This window comes from Malaclemys terrapin, chromosome 4 (genome assembly GCF_027887155.1).
Source record: "Malaclemys terrapin pileata isolate rMalTer1 chromosome 4, rMalTer1.hap1, whole genome shotgun sequence".
NCBI lineage: Eukaryota > Metazoa > Chordata > Testudines > Emydidae > Malaclemys > Malaclemys terrapin.
The window spans coordinates 45,032,746-45,046,733 of NC_071508.1; the positions used below are offsets into that span (position 1 = coordinate 45,032,746).

A 13,988-nucleotide genomic window follows, 5' to 3' on the forward strand; every position below is an offset into this window, starting at 1 on the left:
CTCAACATAGAGGATCCATTCCCATCCAGGGAACCCACTGTCCATTCAGCCAATCACTGCATGCCCACAGGATAATTCACCTGCCAGCTCCACTATAGGCAGGGGCAGCAAGACACCTGCCTACCTCTGCTGCTGCTGCTGTGTGGAACAGCTGCTAGACAGAGATGCCACTCAGTGGGGTTCGTGTTCCTATGACACGCTGGGAGGGCAGGGGTCAAAAGGGATGGGCGGTGGAAGGATTGAAGGGTTCGGAGAGGTGGATGATTTTCAGTGGAAAGCACATTTTACCCAGGGAATGTAACATTTCCAGCTGAGCGAAGTGGAATGATCTTAAGGGAGTTCCTTTGTTAAACTCTCAACAGCATATCACCATCACTGGTATGACAACATGTTCCAGTCCATGTACTCCAGAGCAGCGTGTCCTCACTGGGATGGTGATGAACTTCACATGTGCCTGGTCAGGGGCTTTAGAAGCCCCCAGATTTCCCCTAGTTCCTGTTACCTCTTTCCTCCTCTCCCCCAACTCCAGTCCCTACATTTTGTTAATACACAAGGTGGAAATTCTTACATCAGCTGGGTTCTAACTGGCACCATCCCCTTCCATGCCTGCCACTGTGGTTGCTGCTTGTGTATCAGTCCCCTATTGCACTGCTTGTGGAGCTGCTCCCTGCCTGTTATTTAACTTCCTTTCACGTCATTAAGGGAGGTGGCCCATTACTCCAGGCCTATCCCTGTAGACCGCAAAGGTAGGGGATTATGGCTGTAGAGGCAGGTTATAGTGTCCAATAGGAGTTTTAATTCTCTTCTCTGCCCCTCATTGGCTTAATATGGGACCAAAGGGGGAAAAAGCCCTAATCTGTGGCAATCTGTGAAATTAACCAGAATGGCATCGGATGGGCAGAGGTATTATTATCTTTATTGAAAGTTTACAGAAATACAGTAGGAGTCGGTGTACAGGATATATGCAAGTTCTCCAAAGGTTGCCTACGTTCTCGGCATTTGCAGGAGATTCCATGGAGGAGTTTTGTTTTGTTTTAATTCTTTGGGGTTTATCGGGCGGCTTCAGGATTCTCCACTATGAACTCTCAAGGATAAAGCTCTCTGGGGATGGGGAATGGTAAACTAGTCTGGCCTTCAAATGAAATTCAATGAATAAATGTATAAAAAGAGGAAAAGAACAAAATATACAAGGGAGTGAGGGGAAGAGAGAGAGAGAGAGGACGTGGTAGCAGCCTGAACACATCTGATATGTCCTGAATCTGCCCTGCTTTACTTCTCAGTTTTATCTTGCAGTAGCAGGCATTTTTCCTCCCTCTCTTGAGCTCTAAATCAGTGCACATACTTCCCGGTAGATCTGGAGTTCAGCTCTCCCAATAGGGCTATTTGCTGTTTTCCATCTAAAACACAGCTCAGCGCTTGGGCTGCTTATGTAACTTTAATCAGTGGATCTTCGATGACACAATGTTCTCTCTGACTCCTCGGCCGCCACTATGGTTGCAGCATCTAGCTACACAGCTATTGGCTCATGTTGTGGTTAGTTCTAAGCTTTGCATATTGTCATCACCCACTTTTGTTTATCATGAAAATAAATATTTTTCTGTAAAAAATGTAAAAGTAATTTCTTTTTCTACAGAAGTGCAAATACCAGTCAGGGTTGGGAGTTGGGGGAGGGGGGGCGTGGCTTGGTGGGTTTTACTTTGTATTTATTTTTTGCAATCAAGATGGATTGTTGTTTCATGTCCTTGCTGGAGGAAATTCGATGGACACTTCTGGCACTGAGGCATTTCGGCAGCGGCTGCTGGCCTTGCTCTAATAGTCAGTGAGCGGGTAGCGCAGGAAGATGAAGACGAGGATGATGCAGAAAGTGGCGAGTGCCGAGCTGGTGATGTTAAAAAGCCGGGCTGTCTTGGCATCTTCGACAGCTCCGTTCAGGTCATTGAGGAGTTTCTTATCCCGGACCTGAGACAAAAAGAATTTGGAGAGACATAAAAAAAAAAAAAAAAAAAAAGGATAAGCAAACTAACCGGCTTAAAGTGATATAAGCAGGGGTTAGTGCGTTTGGACACTTTGTACCTGTTTCTACTGCATTCCAAAGTTGGGTGTAATTCCTGGCACTATCGTGCATTCAGGTATGGATGCTGGGTGCACTATAGGGTGAATTCTAGCACTAGTGCATGCTTCCTATTGTATTCCGAAGGCGGGAGTGTGAATCCCAACACTAGTGAATGCTTCCTATTGTATTCCGAAGGCGGGAATGTGAATCCCAACACTAGTGAATGCTTCCTATTGTATTCCGAAGGTGGGAGTGTGAATCCCAACACTAATGTGCTGGGGTTTGGGTCCCACTGCCTTTAGAGTGGGAACGCTGGCACTTGTTCCATTGTGAATGTGCTTTCTACTGCATTCAGAGACTGGGATTGTGAAATCTGGCATTAGCTCCTACAGCAGTTAGAGGCTATGCACAATCCTACAGCATATTAATATGGCTAGGTTAACACACTCTTTTGGCAGGTCCTATGCAGTTTATGCCTACCAATGCTGCAACTGACAATTTTCAGCAGTAATGTCATGGTCTTATATGCATGCTATTTCAGAGGCCGTGACTTTAAACGTGTCCATGTTGGGGGAGGACAGGATGGCTCTGAAGATTGGTAATGACCTTGTACACTCATGAGTTTGACAACAGTCCATGCTGATAGTGACCAAATGGTGTTATCACTCAGCAGCTGGTCAGTAGTTTACAATATATCAAATATGCCGGTGTTCTCAGTCCAGTTCGTAGCAGATGCACGTCCACACCACAAAATCACCATCAGAACTGACACTGATTAGACCCTGGCCCACAGTCTCAGCAAACAGGATAGGGACAGAATGGGCCTGGAGATTTACCTCTTCACTCCCAGAGGTGGTCAGAGTGGGGCAGCAGGGGAATGCTGTCCTTGTTGTACCTATTCCGGGGATGGAGGATTTCAGCCTCCAGTGGCTGCTGCTTCCCTCAGACCCTAAATTTGCTCTCAGAAATGTGAACACGTTTATGGTGCTCCTGTCTGAACACTAGATGTCGCTGGCAAGCCGCGTAAACCACTGAGCCTGCACCACAGTCCTACCTAGAAAGAATCGAATGCTTTTATCGACCAAGAGTTTTCCAAAAATACACCAGGATTGATTTCAGTCACTTTTCAGTGATTTGCTCTGTAACTCTGGCAGCACTTACAAGCCGATGCTGGCCTGGGAGCTTGACATGACTCATTGGACACAGGGCGGTAACGGCCGCCTCAGTCTCAGAAAATTGCTGTGTGATTCCAGCTCACGGAGGCCCGAAGCTCATTCCAGACCTTGGAGTAACGTCCCACGCATTCTAATATGTGGCTTCTTCCACTCTGTTGCCCTGGAGGGGAGGGTCCTTTGCAAACACACTCCCTGTTTTTATAATGCTTCACACCGGCCTCTGGGAAGGAGTCTTTCGCTGACATAAGGCTGCATGCGAGACCCTACTGCGGCGGTCAGTCAAACACGTAGCACATGTATGTTAAGTATCTGTACCTCGCTCCCCCACCTGCCATGGTGCATCTAGACCTGGAGAGCGTCTAGTGACACGACCAGACTGTCACACGCACCCAGCAGCAGCTACTGAGAACAGCAGCAGTCAGATGGAGAAGTGAGCCACTCTCTCATGGGGCCTGTTGCTCTCCCTGCAGAGCAGAGTAAGCACAAGAAAGCTCTTCCTTTTCTGTGCAGGCCCCTATGCAAACTCAGCAGGGGGAGGGGGGCTTCAGGCAGACAAGCCCAAGCCGCTGCACAGCTGAGGTCTGGGGATGGAGGAGTTCGGAGGTTAAGTGTACAGGTTTCATTATCTTGGGCGGAAGGGAGTAGGTGTGGGAATCAAGCCCTAAAACACCATGTAGTGAGCACCAGAGCTCACCATGGATACAATCCTAATCTGTTGGCAAAGCTGCCAGCGGGGATCTCCCATTACGAAAGGGAGCTGGGCAGACGCATGCTCTGTATCCCACGGGGTCAGCCGCGCTCACCAGAATGGAAATCATTCAAGGAAGGTCCTAGGCAGAGCTACACTCCTGAGAGGCCGAGGGAGAGAGGGGACAAGTATTCATTGCGTGAGACAAACTCCTCCAGGGACACTTCTACTCCTCCACCTCCCTCCTACTGGCCTCCTCTCACCATTCTTCTCTATTTCTCTCCAGGCCTCTCTCTCCTTCCCCTTCCACCTCACCCCCCTTTCCCCATTCAGATGCTTCCCACTGGTCTCCTCTCCCTCCCCTCCCTTTTCCCATTTTTTCATTCCTCCTTTTCTTCCTGCCCTCTGTCCCCCCGCGCCCCCAGCTTCTAACTTCTCTCCTTCACTCAGCTCCCATCTCCCCCCTCGTCTGGAGCCGCCCTTTCCTCTCTTCCCCACCCTTGGTTCTTCCCTGCCTTCACTCCTTCCGCTCCAGTTCTTGCACCACTGAGCATTTTCACAGAGTGTCCCATGACTGCACAGATTGCTGCTCTCCTTCCTCCTCTGCCCTCCTCCCAGCTCACAAGATCTGCTTCTTCTTCCTTGTCAATTTCTGTGCTGCCAGCCCCTCTGTACCAGGAACGCCCTCCTGGACCCCTCTTCCCAGCACCTACCCTCCTCCACTTCATCCTCAGCCCCGGATCTTACCAGCTTGCACGTGTGTTCCAAGTGAGAATATCCTTCAAGGACTCTCTTCTGCCACTTTCCCCAACCCTTCCACCACCCACCCCACACTCTCCTCCTTCACCCTTGCTTCTGACTCTGATGTCTAACCCTCAGCATGCCTCTGCTCACTCAGCCTGTCCTCCTGTCCCCATCTAGTCCTCTCCACCATGATTCCGTCTCCGATTCCCTCCCTTATCACTCTCCCCTCTGCCTCCTTCCTCGGCATACTATTGATTCTACAGTCCCAGCTGCTTCTCTAATGTCCACCTTATCCTGAAAACTCCTCCAGCGTGCCCCATGCTCTTCCCCTCTCCTTGATTCCCTCCACTCTGGCTTGTGCCCTCTCTGCTCCACCAAAAATGTCCTGACAGGTGGCATAATATGACCTATCTCCTCCTAGCAAATTCACAGGGAGTCTTCTCTAGCCATACTTTACTTGAGCTCACTACCGCCTTCAAAATATCTGAGCTTTCTTTTGCCCTCCGCTTTCTCCCCAAGTTTTCTTCTGACTTCTTTGATGGCTGCTTTGGCCTCCCCTTTGTTGGCACTTCATCCTCCCCTCTCCCTCTGTCTGTTGGACTCCTTCAGGGTTCTGTCCTTGGTCCCCTCCTCTTTTCCCATATGCTCCTGTGGCATCAGCTAGCACCTCTATTCAAATGATTCATTGTTATTCATTATCATTTATATTGTGGTAAAGCCTAGAGGCTTCAATCAACTGTCAGGGCCCCACTGGGATGGGCATTGTATTCACATATAACAAAAAGACAATCTCTGCCCCAAATTGTTTACAGTCTGAGTAAGCTTCCTACAGCTTTCTGTCCTGGCTTCTCCTCTTCTGTCTGGGCTCCCATCTCCAATGCCCACTTGGCCATCATCCCTGGTAGCACAAACTCAATCTCTCTAAGAGTAGATGAACATTTCCTCTCCTTCCCTTCTCTGTCACCAGTACGGAGTTGCCCATCCTCCCTGTATCCCGGCCTCACCACCGTCTATCTCGATACTCACATGACCATTACTATGATACTTCAGTACCCCACAAACATTAAAGCATGTGTCCTCACAAGCCCTCTGGAAGGCAGAAGAACAGCATCTCCCTTTCAGACAGGAGGCACAGAGATGCTAAGTGACTTGCCCAAGGCCACACAGGAAGGCTAGGTGGTAGAGACAGGAATTAAACTCAGAGCTCGTTTGTCCCAGTCCAGTTCCTAGGGTTCAAAAAAGAACTAGATAAATTCATGGAGGATAGGTCCATCAATGGGTATTAGCCAGGACGGACAGGGATGGTGTCCCTAGCCTCTGTTTGCCAGAAGCTGGGAATGAGCGACAGGGGATGGATCACTTGATGATTACCTGTTCTGTTCATTCTCTCTGGGGCACCTGGCATTGGCCACTTTCGGAAGACAGGATACTGGGCTAGATGGACCCTTGGTCTGATCAAGTAGGGCCATTCTTATGTTCTTAATCACAAGTCCATCCCTTATCCATGTCACTTTGTGAGTGATAACAGCAATTCTAGAAGGGATTATACCACAGGCCTTAAACCAACCTCTAATCATTGGAGATTCAGAGGAAATTATCCCACATCTGCCTGCTGCGAGGTCCCTATTCCTTCCTTTGAAGCATCTGGTGGCTAGCACGGTTAGAGACGGGATACTGCACTAGATGGGTCTTAGATCTGATCCAGTATGGCAATTCCTACGTTTCTCTCGCCTTCCTCCCCACACCTCCACAGACAGCCTTTAAATCCAGTCTTGCACTTTAACTTCACCAGATCCAGGTTCTCCTCTCCAACCCCACTAATGGAACTTGTACCTGCCTTGGCCAACTTTCCCCCGGCCAACTGTCACTGCCTTTCCAGGCAGTTGCTCACCTCTCTCCCTTCAGCATATCCAGAATGCCAGCACTAGAGTCATCTTCCTCTCCTGCTGTTCTGTCCACACCACCGTCAGTCCCTTTCCACTCCTGTTAGGCTTCCTGTCTCATAGTTCATCAGCTCCAAGCTCCAGTATCTCTGATCTCATTTTCTCCTACTGCCCAACTTTCTCCTATGTGCCTACCAATCCTCCCTCCTCATCTCTCCCCTTTGTCTCTTTCTTGCACCTTCATGTGTTCTGGACTTGGAAGTCTCTTGTCTACTTGTTTGCTCAGTGTCCACTATCTTCTCCTTTCAACCCTCCCTTTCTTCCAGGGATCTTTCCTGCCTTGGTTTCCTCAGCAACGCTCTCTCCACAAACTCTTTTCCCTGCTTTTAGGCCAGGCCTTGTCCCCCTCAGATCCTCCGGAGCAGGGGACAGGTCACATTGTACGGCTGTCACATATTGTGTTAGTGTACCATGCAGACACATGCATTTTAATAATAATAATTCTGATGTGACTGTATCTAATGCTGCTTGGGCTTTGCTATCCAACCTGCTGTTGGTTGCATGTAGGCTGTGTGCACTGGCTGGGGGGCCTGTAAACCCATCTGCTCCAAATAGTACACCAATTTCTGCTTCACTGCACACAAATAACTTCCCATGTTGGAAGAGGGTGGAGAGTCTCGGATTGCTCTACAAATTGGTTGTAAGCCCTCCAGCTTGTGAGCACCTCTGGTACAGTCTCTCCTCACGGACTAGCACTAGGATCTTGTCTCATTGGCTCGCTCTGTCACTGGACTGCTTGGGAAGCAGCTGGATTTATTTTAATTCCTGAAAGTTGTTGGTCTTCTAAGACAGTGTTTCTCAACTACCAATCCCTGAGATCTTCGGGGCTGGCGCTGGTCCCTGAGATCTCCCCAACACAGTTTAAGAAGGCAGCAAGCCGGTCCCTGGTGTCAAAAAGGTTGAGAAACACTAAGAGAACAGCCTGAGAGGCTGATGTCTTTTCTCATGGAGTCATTGGTACCATACGCCTGCCTGAGAACTCAGGAGATGCAACCTCCCTCATTCCACAGAATCACGGGAGCTAGACCTCTTCGGCCATTCTAATCCCTTTCCCTCAAATGCAAAGATGCAACATTGACACCCTCATCTGCTTACACTCTAAATAGACAAGACTGACAAAAGGTGGGAGGGGACACAGAGAAAGGAAGTGCCCAAAATCACCCACCTAGGGCACAGCCAGGAATAAGACCTAGGTTTTCTGATTCTCAGCCTTGTACCTATCCACTACACCTCACTGCCTCTCTATGGTTAGATGTGCACTAAAACCTGATCTCCACTGGAAAGGAAAGGATCCACAAAGTAAGCTCTTTATCTGACACAGGTGTAGCTGCACCACTGTTATTCTATTCATTTTCCTTTCCACTTTAAACTGCCATTGGTAGAGTTGGAGCAGTAAAAGGTACAATCAATATGGCTCCAGCACATACATTACTCATATGCAGAACTTATGTTCATTTAAAATGGAAAACAGGCTATATAAATGCAAGGATCTCAGATGCCCTGTAGTTCCCACACGCTTGGTGTGATGCATCTTTTGGCGGTAGCATAGGATCACCTGATGGCACACACGGGAAGATTTTTTTAAAATCAGTAAAACCCTGGAACTATGGGTGGACACAAAAAGGAGTCTAGGTTCCTCATTTTCCTGATGTCCATATATGCATCCTGACATTAGACTTCCAGAATAAAAACTGACTGTGATCCCAGCCTCTCTGATCTACTGCCTTTTTGTGTAATTGGTACATTGAAGGATTTGGCTTTCCCCAAAGGTCTCTTGTGATAAAACTGCTGGTGATTGATCTCTTAACAGTAAGTGCTGATGCATCATTTATTAGTGCTTAGAGCTGGGAAATAGGAGAGAGGGGGGAAGCAAGCTGAATAGCCTGTGCAAAAGTCAAGGCCACAAAATTTGCTTCTGGCAAAACAAAAACAAAACAAAACAAAAAATCATCTTCCTAGCCAAGTTTATCAGGTGGTGTTGGCATCTGTGCTGTACTAATGCTAGTGCTGACATGAGCTTTCAAATCTCTCCGCACCCACGTCTAATCATTCCCTCCACCCTCCTCCAAATACACACATCCATTCACAACTAGGCACAGTTTTTCCTTTCCATCTCGCTGATCCTACAGACCAAGGAGTGCTGGAGCCAAACCCTCAGCTGGTGTAAACTGATGCAGCTTCGTTGCAGTCAACAAAGCTATTCCAATGTACACCAGCTGAGGATCTGGCCCACTATGGGTTAGAAAGAGGGAGTATAAGTAAAGACCAGATGTGCAGATACAAAGCTTATATCAAATACTTGGCTTGTATGTTGTAGCCTGTGCCCAGTCTCCACTTGGTATGTTTCTCTGACTGAGACTGTAAGCTCTTTGGTGCAGGGGCCAATGTGTGCCTAGAGCATCTAGCACATTTTGGTGCTATTGCAGTCTAACAATCTACACACAGCGAGAGATCTATAGAGCTCTCTAGCCACACGCACTCTGGGAGGCATGAAGACAAAGAAAGAACAGAAGTAAGTGTATTATTTCTGAAACATTTTTAAAGGCAATATTAAAGCACACTAAAGGCCCTGATTCAGCAAGGTACTTAAACACGTGCTTAGCTTTCAGCACAAGTGGTCCTAATGAAGCCGATGGGACTCTGTGTTTTTGTTATTTAAAACAACGTTTTTTAGGGTTTTTAAAATGTTTACATTCATGTGAAGTAAGTTTAAAGAACAAAATCCGGGGACCCTAAAGCTGCACCCTAGGCAGGAAATCACAAGCTGTGGTTCCCAATGAAGAAACACCTTGGTTTTATTCATAATAGCAGCCCCGGTCCTGCAGCCTCATGGACTCCACTGGGTCTCTACTCAGCATGGTGCTTCTTGAAGGAGTGGGGCCTAAATCTGCACGTCTAAACTTTGCTTCAGGGGACAAGAAGAAGGTCTAACTAACAGGACATTTTTCCCAGTTATTTTCCTCATTCCAGTCTTTTCTTACCTTATGGGAAAGCCCTACGAAATGTAACAGAGATAGAGATGAAACGAGTAGGGCTCTGTAGAAATGACTCTAACGTCCTATAGCAACTAATAAAGAGTAGAGGTCTTTTATGCACTTGTGTGTACACAGACACACGCATACACTCACCACGAAAGCTTATGCTCCAATATGTCTGTTAGTCTATAAGGTACCACAGGACTCTTTGTTGCTATTTACACACACACACACACACACACACACACACACACACACACACTCTCTCTCTCTCTCTCTCTCTCTCTAGCAGGCATATCATTCTCTATAAAACTCTATAGGATGGTTAAGACTATAGAAATGACCACATTTTCTCTTCCATTCTATAGGCCTTTCCCAGGGGAGTTCTTTTGCTACATCCAGATATTCCCCCATTTTCTCTTTTATGCGGCTCTACACATCATGGCCTGAAATATCGTGGTCATTATCTCCTTGCCATTCCCTGACTCTGTCATGGATCTCTGAGGAATGTTATGTTTGCCGTTTTTATTCTGCCAAAGAACTGAAGCTAGTCAAGATGGGAAAGACCTGTTGGGCCATCTAGTCCAGTGTTTCTCAGTGACTGGTCCTTGGACTGGTGCCAGTCCCCAATATCTCCCTGACACAGTTTAGGAAGGCAGCAAGCTGATCCTTGGTATCAAAAAGATTGAGAAATCATGGTCTAGTCCATCCCCTGCCAGAGCAGGACTGTACCCTACAGCTAATTCACCCTGTCTGGTTCAGTTTAGTTGTATATTTCTCAAGTGATGGGAACTACCCCACTTCCAACAGGAGACTGTTCCACAGACTGATAGACAGTGCTGTCTCCTGATCGTCAGCTTATATTTTCCTTTTCCTGAGTTCAGCCTAACTCTCCTAGTCATTCCTCCCCCCTCCCCGCATCAATGGTTCCCTTGTGGGGGAGAAGCGTCCATGTTATTAAAGCAAATTTAAGCTAATAAACACATGGGGGGGGGCAGAGGAAAGGGGAAAAGCCTATTTCTTGTCCTATACTGGTGCGCCCATCCCACGGAGTGTTACGTGGTAAGCGAGACTTCCATACCATCCTTGTTTGATGTTGGCAGTGGCCCTAAATGTCCTTGGGACAGCCCTGGCAATGGTAATGCTCAGCACTTGTATAGTCCTTTATATTCAGTGCACTTTACAAACAGCAGTGAGTTAAACCTCCTGACACCCCTGCAAGGAAGGTGAGTGAGCATTCTCACCCCCATTTCGTGGATGGGGAAACTGAGGCACAGAGAAGGTTAGGGGACTTCCCAAGGTCACCCAGCGAGTGGCAATCAGAATCCCTGTGCTCAGTGGTCTAGGCCACACTGCCTTTGCTATAACAGGACCCCAGGGCCTGGCTGGTTCAGAAACAGCCTCCTGGTATTCTTGTGGAAGTCACAGTCACTGGAGTTAGATGGGGTTAATTGATCTGTTTCTGTGATGAATCCCTCTGTACACTGGCCTTCCTGTAAATGCTGCCTGCCAAAACACATCCACTAGATTCCTGTCCCCGAGGCCACCCAAACCATGACACATTCAGGGCCACCCAGGAGCCTGGTCTCATTTACATATATAATTATCTAATTGCTTTTATGAAAAAACAAAACAAAACCCAACAACAAAACCCCTCCAAACCCTCAGACCCTCTCTTCCTTAACAGATGATTAGCAACTGCTTGCTGGCTGAGTTCACCAGCAATGAAATCCTGCAGCCCAGCTGGTCTGTACTCATCTGGCACTTACAGGGAATAATTCTGGAAGATTTCATGGACTCAAAGGATAGCGTTACCTCAGGATAGTGTTGTCTTACAAACACGCAGAGGTCTGGAGCCCTCAGAGAAGAGTAGCAGACTGGGGCAACTGGCCTCTTAGAATCAGACTCTGATTCCATTTCGAGGGTGATCCAGCAAACAGAGAGCAGGACACAGGCTGCAGGATACAGGCTGGCCACCCCGAACTACTCAGGTCCCATTCTCCCTGGGCTGCACTCTGCACGCTGGCTCCCAGTTCATTCATGCATCTATTTTCATTCCTCCCTTATGAAGCCCTCCATGGTCTTCCATCACCTTAGTTAGCAGACCTCGTTTTCACATTCCTGGCAGGTCTCCAAGGCTGGCCTTATGGTTTAGGGGACCCTGGGGAGAATCAGGCCATGAGCTGCTTTTCTCACTGCTGCTTTAGCCAGAGCCAGGGAAGGAAACAAGTTGCTTCATGCCTTTCTGGTCCCACTGCTAGAAGAGGAGGGGCTGGGCTCGGAGTGGCAGAACTTGTAGAGGATGGGATGGGGGGACAAAAGAGCTGGGGCACAAGTGGCCATTTGGTGCGTTTGTGCTTAAAGCCAATCCCACCGATCTCCCGGGTCCTCCAGTTTGCACAGTTGCTCTTTTCCTTCCTTCTCTTTGGAGCCCTCACTAGCCCCATACTCCAGGAAACACTCACTAAGGACCTGATCCAAAGCCTGCTGAAATCAATGGAAGGACTCTCAGCTGAGTCCAGATTTAATCAGCCCCCTAAGGAGTTCTTAAAAGACTGACTTCCTTTTCCAGTACTGGGCCAGATCTTTGACTTTGCATAAATCACCAGAGCTCCCCTGCAGTCAGTGGAGTCACTGATTTACATGATTTGAGGATCTGGCCCAGTGCCTCTAGCTAAACTACCTTATGTAGAGCCTCAGCATGCCGGTACCAGACTGATGTGAGAGGCTTTGGTGCGTGGAACACAGGACTGCCAGGCAGGATTTCCAAGATTCTATTCCCAGCTCTCAGATGGACTTCTACTGGGACCATCACCAAGTCACCTCAGTGCTCTGTGCCTCAGTGTTCCTGTCTGCAAGATGGGGATAATACTTATCCCCCCCACAGCCTCCTCCCTCCCCCCCCACCCCGCAGAAACGTTGCCAGGCTGAATTAAGTTTGATTTGCAAAGTACTGGGAAGATGTAAAGAGCTTCTTATCATCATCATACACCTGGGAGCCCCCAATAGCCTATTGGCATTCAGGATTCCCCACCACCAGTTGAAGCCCTCTCCTATGGAGATGGGGGTTGCCCCACACAGGTCTCCAGATGCTGAGGGATTCTGGCTACCTGGGGAGGAAATTGTTTGTCCTCCTGGTAGTAAATTCAACTGTTCTAATTCTCAGAATTACGCTATAACCAAGCCTGCAGACGAGTGAGAATTATAAATCTCCAGTCACAACAAAAGCCAATTCAGAGCCATCGTCACTGATTCCTCTTATCTCTCTATCTAGATTCTTCTGTGATGCCCCTTACCTTGGTATCTGAATGCCATGGATACCCACACCACTCACAAAACAACATTTCCATTCCCAGGATCTCCCCTGACAATGTGTATTAACATGACAGGGCCCGATCCTCCACAGGGGTAAACTGGCATTGCTCTGTTGACTTCAACAGCCACGGCACCGATTTACCCCAGCTATGGCTCTGGCTCAGTGTGTTCCCCACAGGGTGGCTTGCAATCAGTACTTACTTTCAAAGAATAGGCCAAGGCGATGAAGCCGAGACAGCAGAAGTTGAGGTATACGAAGTTGAAGATGGACCAGAGATAGTAATCGTTCACCTCGGTGGTGTCTGGGTAGATTTCAATCACCGTTGTGGGGTTGGTCATTGTCTTCTTCTCGACAGAGTGTTTGCACTGGACAGCTGGCCGCAGGCTGTCCCCTTTGCAGCTCTTGTTCTCCATGTAGCAAACAGCCGAAGAGGGAGATAGGGCAGGCGAAGCTTGTGGGATGGCAGGAGGCTTGGGAATGCCAGCAAAGCACCCCTGCTGGGGGGGTCTCTGAATCCAGAATGCTCCGTCAAAGGGACACGGCGGGCCCAAGGGGGGTTCCTGTGTTCTCTCCGTGGTGGCTGCTGCAAATTTACCAGACTGTATCCTGGCAAAGTGAAATCCCCTGTGAAAGATTGGGGGTGGGGAGGGGAAACGGAGAATGACGGGGATGAAATAAAGCAGGGGGGATCAAGGGAACGAAACGGAGGAGAGGAAGAAGAGAGAAAGGAGAGGCAGAGGGATAAAGGAGAGATTGGGGAGAAGAGAGAGGGAGTAGGTAGAGGGGAGGGAGGAGAGCAGGGTAGAGGAGGGGGAGGAGACAGAGAATAGTATTTACACTCATGTACCACAAAGGAGCATTCTCCTGCACACTGAGCAGTCTGTAATGTATGCAGCAGTGGAACAGTTCCTGCTCTCCATGCAGCTGGCTGTCCCAGCTCCCGCAGCATGCTCTGTCTCCCCCCGCCCCACTTCGCAGAATAGCCGGAGAGTTCCAGGAGCTTCTGACATCTGTCACCCTCTTCCTCTACTCCCACCGTCCCACATTATCGCTGCCAAAAGCCTTTGCAGTGGGAGCGCCCCAGCAATAAAGCA

The 13,988-nt window shown here is 48.5% G+C and overlaps 1 protein-coding gene across 1 annotated transcript; it reads right to left on the reverse strand.

Moving 5' to 3' along the window:
- Positions 1–896: 896 nt before the first annotated feature.
- Positions 897–13,571, reverse strand: IFITM10 (interferon induced transmembrane protein 10; the record flags this gene model as incomplete). The annotated part of the gene is made up of 2 exons (XM_054026673.1): positions 897–1,959; positions 13,095–13,571. Coding segments are annotated over 2 exons (627 nt in total), but the record flags the coding sequence as incomplete, so codon positions are not given.
- Between the last annotated feature and the right edge of the window lie 417 nt (positions 13,572–13,988).